Source organism: Syngnathus scovelli, chromosome 1 (genome assembly GCF_024217435.2).
Source record: "Syngnathus scovelli strain Florida chromosome 1, RoL_Ssco_1.2, whole genome shotgun sequence".
NCBI lineage: Eukaryota > Metazoa > Chordata > Actinopteri > Syngnathiformes > Syngnathidae > Syngnathus > Syngnathus scovelli.
In genome coordinates, this window is record NC_090847.1 from 12024874 (window position 1) to 12034343 (window position 9470).

At 47.6% G+C, this 9470-nt stretch overlaps 1 protein-coding gene across 1 annotated transcript; it reads right to left on the reverse strand.

Annotated features, from left to right (window-relative positions):
• Positions 1-257: 257 nt before the first annotated feature.
• On the reverse strand, positions 258-9027 carry fgf18a (fibroblast growth factor 18a). Its single transcript, XM_049762235.2, has 5 exons — positions 7462-9027; positions 3741-3780; positions 3457-3634; positions 1973-2079; positions 258-1848 (listed from the first exon to the last, which is right to left on the reverse strand). Exons 1-5 carry the CDS (start codon positions 7491-7493, stop codon positions 1576-1578), a joined length of 630 nt encoding a protein of 209 aa, XP_049618192.1. The 5' UTR covers positions 7494-9027; the 3' UTR covers positions 258-1575.
• Positions 9028-9470: the final 443 nt, after the last annotated feature.

The following is a 9470-nucleotide window of genomic DNA, read 5'->3' on the forward strand; positions in this document are numbered from 1 at the left end:
CCTTTCCATTCAGATTTCATGTACATTCATTTGGATCTCCTAGTTCCAAGGACACAGTACACTAATTAAGTGCAGGGGTTATTGAGGCCACAGACCCGGCATATGTGTGCATTCATGGTTCTTTCTCTTCAACAATGTTTTGTTGTTCTCATGTGGGATTTTTAATGGCAAGGACACATCAGTATATTCTCTATGTAATTGCCCTTTGTGGTGTGTCAGTGTCATGTGGGAACAAATCATTTCAGAGACGCATTAAATGGTTCTGTAAGGTTTACTGAGTCAAGAAAGACTGCTGCACACATAGCTGAAATAAATAAATGAAATAATTTTATCATAATTATACTAACCATCGTAGAATGATTGCTTATTTAGTGTTTCTGTTTTCTTTTTATATATATATAATATATATATAGCTTTCAATAAATTGTTCCCTTTAATATTTTGTTCTCCTGGGCGTATGCATGAGACTTTGGTTTATTCCATTGAATGTCCTGGTAGCAGCATTCTGTATCCACGGTATCGCACAGGAGCATCATCCCCTGAGGGTCGTTTCTATAGTGATGCTTAAAGAGAAGGCCACTCCCCTCATGTGCTCCCCCTCTGTGTTCTTCATCGCCCCTCTGCACCTCCGAGCAGAGGGTACTGCGTCCTCTGTGGTCATGGTAAAAAGGGTGGAGTCCTGAAGAAGGCCCTCGGTTGTCTTTGGTTGCTCACTGGTTTGGTGTTCTGTGGTTGGCTGGTTGTTTTGAGTACATTTGTTCTATACATTCCAGTTGCTCCATGCCGTTGGAGTCTCCAGAGTCCCCGCGTGAACTAGCTTGTTGATGCACTCACAGAAACGCGCCATCATTTCTTCATTTTTCCTCTTACAGATATGCATGCATGTATGACGTGAGTCTGTCACCCCGTTTCCTCACTAATCAATACATCCATCAATCACTCTCACAGGTTCCCACCAAGCTTGCAGTGAGAGGAAGAAGTGTGTCACATGTCAACAGTCCATTATTGGTCCTTGATCTGTGCAGATCATTCCATCCCTTTGTCCACATTGGAGTCTTTTCCCTTTAGACTGAGCACCCACTCACCCTTGTCCTCTCTCTGTATGGGCCAGTTGTAATTCCATTCTAGATATTGTCCAGCTGGTCCACAGCAGGAGATGTAAAAAGGCCATGTGTTTTTTTTTTTGTTTTTTTTGTGGTTTTGGAATAAAGGCCGTTGTGGAGCCATGGACTTTGGACTCTTTTGGCTGCCCTTCAGGTATTCTGTCAATAGTTCTGGTCTGTGAAGGGAAGTAGACCAGGCTATATCGCTTCCAGTGATGGACCACCGAGGATCCAGTTGGTCCCAGAAAGGAGGGAAAAAGGAATGATCTAAAACTATGGGGCTGTAGTGGCAAAAAGGTTGGCGTAAAGATAAACCCCATTAATGATTCATCAAATTTCCTAGTCAATGTTTGTCCCAACAAAGCAAGTTGGTCAGTGGAATGCGAATGGTTTTTGATTGACCGGTTCAGCCATTGGCAGGCTCAGGTCAAGGTTTTTGGGCAAGCAACTCGAGTTTGGGTGTTAGCTGCCATTAGCGGGGTCCAGTAGCACGCACCCTCTTGCCTCTCTTGCTGATGGTGGTGAATCGAAATGGTGTGGTGAGGTCAGGTTGCTCCCCAGGCGGGAAACGCTTCATGAAGTGAACATCCTGCTGGTTGGGGAGCGTGTGGGGACCGCGGCGAGGGCGCCCTCTTTTTGTGAAACCCACATACCAGCCCGTGTAGCGTGCTGACATCAGAGCTGTGTAGTGGTTTTCCAGAACCTTTTCCACGAAGACACAGTCGGCACTTCTGTTACTGGCCTTCTGAGGAAGAGGAAGCACAAGCACCCGCGTGTGCAGAAAACAGAAACAAAGAGAGGCTGGTCAGGACAGTGGATCACAATCATTTTCTTCTGGGCATGTTGATATGCCCGAAATTTATTCTTACCTTTCCTACCAGCTTGCCCCGGCGGTTCATGCACAGGTAAAAGTTGGTTTCTTTTCCCCGGATTCTCACCTGGCTACCAAAGGTGTCTGCCTCCACTACGAGCTGGGCTTGTGAAGGGACAGACAGAAGGAAAGACAGACGTTAGAGCCAAATAAAGACCAAGGGAATGCTTTGGTGTCAACAGAATCTCTTTATCTGCCATTTCATTCCATTTATTGTAAAATCATACAGAATAAAAAGCCACTTCCATCCACACAGCTGCTTTCTAATGGCTGACTGCATCCTTTAATTTTTTTTGTGACGCTGATGCTGGACAATTCCTTCTGGCACACACATACAGTTCAATCCATTTTTGTCTGTGCTTCTGTGATCAAAAGATATAACCAAAATGAATGATCCGTACTGAGGCCTAGTTGATGGCCCACACAATTTTTCTATGGCATCAATGGAACCTTCGGTGTCTTCTATGTCTCTAGACGAACAGATGGTTTTAAGATAAGTGGTTCATGTAGTTGGGACGCTACTGGCCTCATAAAAATCCAAACAGATAACACTGGTGCTTTTGAGCATAGAGAGAAAAGCAATAGAAGATTTGGTCTCTCTTGTAGTACTTGTAGACATACAATACATACGTATGTTCATCCTTGCGGGCAATATCACTTCCCATCCTCAAAGAGTGCTTGAGCCTGGTTAAAAATAAAGCCCTAAAATGGTTCCTACATGACCTTAGTCAACAAAGGGGTCATGGGAAATCAATAAAGCCTTCCCTCTTAAACCCCCCCCCCGCCAATATCCCTTCAGCCCTCTTGCATCGCTGTGCATGAATCAGACACAAGACAGCGATTTCTTCGTCTTTGGAATGCTCTTGGAAACATTTACAGAAGGCAATGTTTTGCTCAGGGTCGAACGTTAGTAACTTGTTTGTGAATTGCGATTCAATACAAGCCACCAAAGGAGCAAATAAAGAGACATGACCTCCTGGCTTCCTATTGCCCATCGATTCTGCGTATAGTTTAAGAATGGGTTTAGCCATAATTACATTCAAGGTGGAGAGAAGGATGGAATGGGGGATGGACACCGGGAGCGTTACAGCATGGAAGTGGAAAGAAAAGGGGGGAGGCAGCGAGAAGACGCCTGCTGTTTTAAATCCAGAGGAGACAACAGCTAGGATGAGAAATCAATGCGCAGATCGATGAAAAAGATGAGTTTCTAACATCAGATTTGACACAGCCTACCAGCCTTCTCCTCTCACCAACTCAACACCTTTTTTTTTTTTTTTTTAACTCAAACACCTTCCTTCTACCATTCTTTTTCTGTCTTTCTGTGCATTTGTGAGTCATTGAGTCAGCAATCAGTCGGTGAGGTCTAAAAGACATCGTGTGATGCCCCTGTGCCAAAGCCTGGGGGAGGCTAGCACAGCTGCCGCCTACATCTGTTTGTGCATTCACTTGTTTAACCACCACGTGTGTGTGTGTGCGTCTTACCATATTTGTCTCCATCTTCTCCCCTGGCGCTGATTCGGCGCCCCAGCACTTGGACATGTTTGCCGCTGGTGCGACTGTAGAGCTGGTAAACCCGATGGTGTCGTCGACTCATGGTGTCTCGCACCTGTGTCTGGTTCTCTACATGCACACTGAAGTTGACCCCATCCACACCGAGCACCTGTTGGAAACATGTGCCCATGCAGAAAAGTTTGAAAAAGTGCCCCTCCATCAAAATACAACTCGTCTTCATTGGTGTAAAAATTCCTCATTGTCATGCATCTCACCTGTAATGGATTGCACATCACCAGCAACATCTGGATACATCTGGAAATTGTTGAAACAAAGCAATCGTTAAAAAAAAAACCAAAAAAACATTGACAGCTGGCAGAGTCAAGCATGACGCCGTCAGTCATTCCCATTCCCCTCGCCCTTGCCCCGCAGTTCCAACAGCTCTTTGCCTTATTGGCCAATTGCTCACATTGCTAGCTGGCACAGTAGCTTGACACACAGACAGACACATGTCCAGGCATCAGTAGACGGGCAACACCCATGGCCCTGTTTATAGTTACGCTACCCGACTTCTTCCCGAGCAAACCCAAAGTTCCGACGGGGCCATGTCAAAGTCTGGCCTCCAAATGACCCGACTGGACCGTACAAACATACCGAGACAAATAGAATATGTTTTGCATGGGACATCTGAGGGAATGAGTCGGTTTATTTGGCTGAGGTGGATATGTAGACAGCTGGGCTGGAATACAGGTGCACACCGGCCTGTGATGTGGTTTTGGCCAGAAGTGGATTGTGGCACCAATTAGAGATGCTATGACTAAGTGAGAACATGAGCTACCAAATGTGCGGAAAAATCATTTCTAGAGGAATAATTATGGTGATGGACAAGTCATGTGTGTCATCACACTGCTTATTTATGTTACTACTGAGCATGCACTTGAATTTTGGATTATTGGAGAGTCCAAACAGAAGCAGCTGGTTCTCTTTTTCCAATTAAAATATCCTCTAGCTCTATCTAATATTAAACCACAAACATTGGAGCTATCGTTTGTTATGTCAAGCTTGAGATTGGGATTGTGCAAAATCAGTCCTTGAGCTACTCTGCATTAGTGACTTGATAACTTTCAGAACCAAGCATGGAAGGTGAAAAGCAATTCGAGCAATCTCGTCTTTCTCCACTTCATCTCTGCAAGCCTCTTGCGTCTCGATTCCACTCTGTGTCTGACTTGTTGCCCTCCCTATCGCTCCTGCACCTCTTTCTCTCCCACCTATCATTTTCCTGCCTCACGGTTTATGTTTGGGGTTAGTGAGGTGACTCCTCCGCACTGTCATGGGCATGCACACAGATGTGTGTATACAGGAGGAGCAAGCAGCTGACAGCTGGGCTGAAGCAAAGACATGTGCGCTATTTCTGAGACTGGGAGATTGAGATGGAGAGACCGGCTCAATTGGACACAAAGGGGTCGAGAGAAGGTGATGCAAGAATAAATTGCCAGGGAATGTTGCTGGCAAGGAATACAAAAAGGTGAGGGATAAAATCAGATGTTTGTGTGCGCGGGCCAAGCATGGGATCATAAAAGGTTGCATCTCTCAGGAGGAATAAAAACTGAAGAGACAGTATAACCACAGAGTGTGGTCTGGTCTGGCGTGCGAATGAGACAAAAAGATAAATAATGGGAAAGAAAGAGGAAGAGGTTACAAGTCATGCACATCATAACACAAGTCACCACCAGCTCCTGACTCTGGCAAATGTACCTCATCGCATACTCTTGCCTCATTCCCCTCCTTTTTTTGTTTTTTTGAAACACATGGCTGCTTAAAGGCCACCGTAACTCGTTGGCTCTAGTGATGGACATAGTAATAATCGATTAACAGATTAATTGATTGTTAATATTATGAAATGGACTACTTGGCAATAACCACCGGCTCAATTTGTGGTCTTAGAAAGAGCAACGTGACTTTAGCCAGGTCAACGTAAAATACTTGTGGCCTTGGAAAAAGTGCAAAATGTTATCTTAGAGCCCATTTATTGGCACTTTAGAGTTTGTTGGGATAGATAGCACATGAAGGACAGCAGACCTCATCAATGAATCCAAGACAAATTTAATTTGTTTTGGTTGCAGAAGATGTTTCACGTTGAATCCAAAGGGCTCTGGCTTTTTAAACCCACTTGCCTTCAGCTCACCCTTTGTGAATTACCATGACCTGGATGGCTGAGAAATTACACAGACATATTGTATCCCCATTTCTGACAGCGCATACTTTGCTGTGTTGACTCTTCAGTCATTCTAATAGACGCAGACGTCCAGGGCAATGCTGTGTTGGCCCTCACATTTTACCTACACCGCCAAAAAACCTGAGCCCCTGTGCCTTGTGAGGACTCTCAGCTGTTAAAACACCACGGCCGCACTGCCGTTGAGGACACTGGAGGAAAAGTGCCTCGACACTGGATTCCCCGCTCCCACAAAAACCACAGACACTCCGTGTTGTGCCAGCCACAGAGCGAACGCGAGAGGAAAGAGGGGACCGGTCGGGGTGGGGGAGGGATGAGAAAAGGACAGAATAGGAGCAAAAAAAAAAAAGAAAAAAAGGTCGGGCAGAGCAGAGGCAGAGCGGAGGTATTGGGGGGGGGGGGGGGGGGGGGAAGCCCGGTGCGCAGTGGCTGTCTGCCAAAACAAGCAAAAGCTCTGACATCATAAACCTGCGTCCTCGCAGATGCACCAGGATAACACTGCGGTCGGACGAACGAACCTCAGCGCGACCGAGCGAGCACGGGTGCAAAGAGGGCGCGATGGGCCTGCTGGGACTCAGCATACAGAACGGCGGTTTTAGCTGTGTGTAGTCGTGGTTAGAGCGGTAGGCCAACGCTGCATCAGTGGGCCTCGGCACGTTGGATGTTAGTCTGTGGGCCTCTGCGGCGGTGGTGAGGCAAGTGGGTGTGTGAGTGGTATCAGCAGGAACAGGCCCAACTGCGGAACAATAGTTAGAGAAAGCCTCAAAGTGGAGCTGCGGCTTTTAAGAGAGTAGCAACAGGTTGCTGCGGTTAGGACTTTTTCCCTTTACATGCCAGACTTTGATACAATGGGAGAAACTGCATTTTCTGGGCGGAGGGAATAAATCCATAAATGTCTGCGGTAAAGCGATAGGCAAGAAGGAAATGAACGGCTTGATGATTGGCTTTGGTCGACCTTAACTAAAACCAGCAGACTAAACAGTTGGTCTGCTCGTCCTCAGATACTGCCAGGGGCGCCTTCATTCGTCAGTTATTAATTCAAAGTTTTATCTTAACAAGCATCTCTGGAAAAAATGGTGAACATGCAAGATGAGGAGACAGATGTAGGCAGTTAGGTGGGTAAAACGCAGACAGCGGGGGATGCAGGCAGGGAGGAGAAAATTGGGCAGCGGCGCCGAAACACGCCCCGTCCAGGTTGCGCGAGGAATGAGAAGTATCTGACGATGGCTGCCATGTGGGAGAAGGAGAGCCGATGCAAGAAAAGAAAAATAAATCCCTCTCGGCTTTTAACAAGACACACCTCGAATGGGCAAGCAACAGCCCCCCGAGTATGCATCCTCCCTCACATTTGCTTTTGGCACTTTATCATGTTCCTATCCCACTAGATAAAGTCAGTGTTACTTGACTCGAAAATATTTTCAGTCGGAAAAAAAATTGGAGGTGGGAAAACGGCCTTCCGAGCCAATTTCAACCATCCCTGAAGTAAGTGTAGATGGTGATGGAGATGCTTATGGCAGCTTTTATGAGGAACACAGCCCCGAGTGTGACCTAGTGCCCCCGAACTGTCAGCCAATCAAAACAGGACTTTCCTTGCATGTTTACCATGGGGACTGATGAGGAGTGATGTAATCATTTGACACTGCAATCCCTCCATCACCTTCATGCGTTACTTGACTCATTTGAAAGTAGTTTAAAAACAAGGGGGAGACTGACCGGAGAGGTCTGATTACTGCAAGATAAAAACATTCAAAAGGGAGACTTACAAGACGGTCAGCGTGGAAAGAAGGGACCACATCGCTTCCCCCCTCCACTATGGAACTTGGCCCAGAGTCAGACTCCTCGCTCGGCCTGAGCCAGTCCGACAGCCCGGAGAGTTTCCCTCAGTGGTTGAAATCCGGTGGATGTTAGGCAGAGTCAAAGAGTGAGCGGCCACTCCAGTTGGCATCGGCGATGGCGTGGCCCGGTTCCCACAGCGTGGATAATAAATCTGCGGCCGTGGGTAAACTGGTGTTTGAGGCTGGAGGAGTCGTGCCACTGTGACCGCAGGGCAACCTCGAACAGCTGTCCACGCCGGGGGATAGTGGGCGGGGGCGCAAAGTGGTGAGCCAAAGATAAATCGCGCTCCCGACGAAGGAGAGAACAGGTGAAATCGCGCGATCGATTTAGGGACTGTCAAACTCCGAAAAACCGGTGACCCTGCAGCAGCCCAGGGCCACGATGCGCGCGCGTAATCTTAGGCGTAATCCAACCGACCGGCGCGTAAGAGGAAATGTGCAGTACGCAGGAGAAGGCGGTAGACGGTGGATTCGTTCCGAGATGACAGCAGCAAATGAACTTCAGTCCCGGCTGAGTAGGTCCAGTAACTGTTGGGGGTTCCTAGCTACGTGAGAAGGATGCTCGCGCACACAGCAGGTGGGGGACGGAGGCTCTGCGGGCGCAGGGTGATGCAAGGCGCCTTCGGTCATGTCGGCTCCCCCGCGATGCCTCCGCTGGTCTGACGCTCCAGTAACACAACAGTGTCCGTCACAAATGTCGATAATGTCCTGGAGCGGTCCAGCTCCGAGTAGTGTGCAGACGGGACGAGACGAGGGAGGGGGTAACTGGACAGGATGGGAGCAGCTGTGACTGGGTGGCGGACTCAGGGAGGAAATGACAGCCGCACTTTGCACCTGATTTTCCCGACTTGCCCGCCGCCCTCAGCCGCTGGTTGCCGCCTGGCTGCAGTACTTCTCCCTGCGCCTCCTCGACACAATACCAGCCAAAACACAGCTCGATGACATCACCTCCAAAATGTTTGAAGGGGAAAATGCAATTCGATCGTTTTATTTATTTTTTTAAACCTAGAAAGTTAAAGCTGTTCCTACGAAGAGCGGAGACGGGTGGGGGGGAGCACGAGTCTCTCTGCTCCGAGAGAGAGAAAAAACAGCTCCGCGTTGCAAGAGAGGGGTCGAGCTCGCCAGGTTAGTGGAGAAATAAAAAGTTGAACACTGCAAAGGTTTACCCAAAATCACACTGACAGATCCACTCGCCGTCCAAAACCTGCAGCGCCTCTCTTCTTTTTCTTCTTCTTTTCCTTCTTTTACTGCCCCTCTCTTTCATTCAAAAGGCAAAAATGAGCCCAGTTGTGTGGTTTGATCCACTTTGCTGCTATTATGCAGATGTTTCTCGCTTTTAAAAAACGCCAGACTTTTTGCATAAACAGCTCTCGTTCAGGGGGCTGCACGGTAGAGGCACGTCGGCAGGCACAGACCTCACTCTAAGAAAACCAGAACAAGATTTTAACAGACGCGGATCAATCCTCCCTTCCTCCCTCCTCGCCTCTCCTCTCGCCCTCTCGCCCCCTCCTCTCTCTCTCTCTCTCTCTCTCTCTCTCTCTCTCTCTCTCTCTCTCTCTCTCTCTCTCTCTCTCTCTCTCTAGCACATTACACATTTGGTTCAAATTGAAATGTGTCACTCGCAACGCCATGCTGACTGTACTGCAGGACAAAAAATGACATTCTCAACAGGTGAGAACACAAGGAGAACTTTATGACCTCTGCTGTTTCCATTGTTGTTTGAACAGATCACGGAAAAGAATCCATAAAACTGTGGAATGTTGGAGAGTGGCCCAAGGAAGAAGAATTTGGTGAATCTAGCAATATAATGGCCCAAATTAGTATTGTTTGGCCTTGGTGAATATAAATTGGGTGGGTGAACTGTAGGAACGAATGCAAATATGATGCATGGGTGGTTGGATGAGTGACTGACTTGTATGGACTATGTACAGCAATTC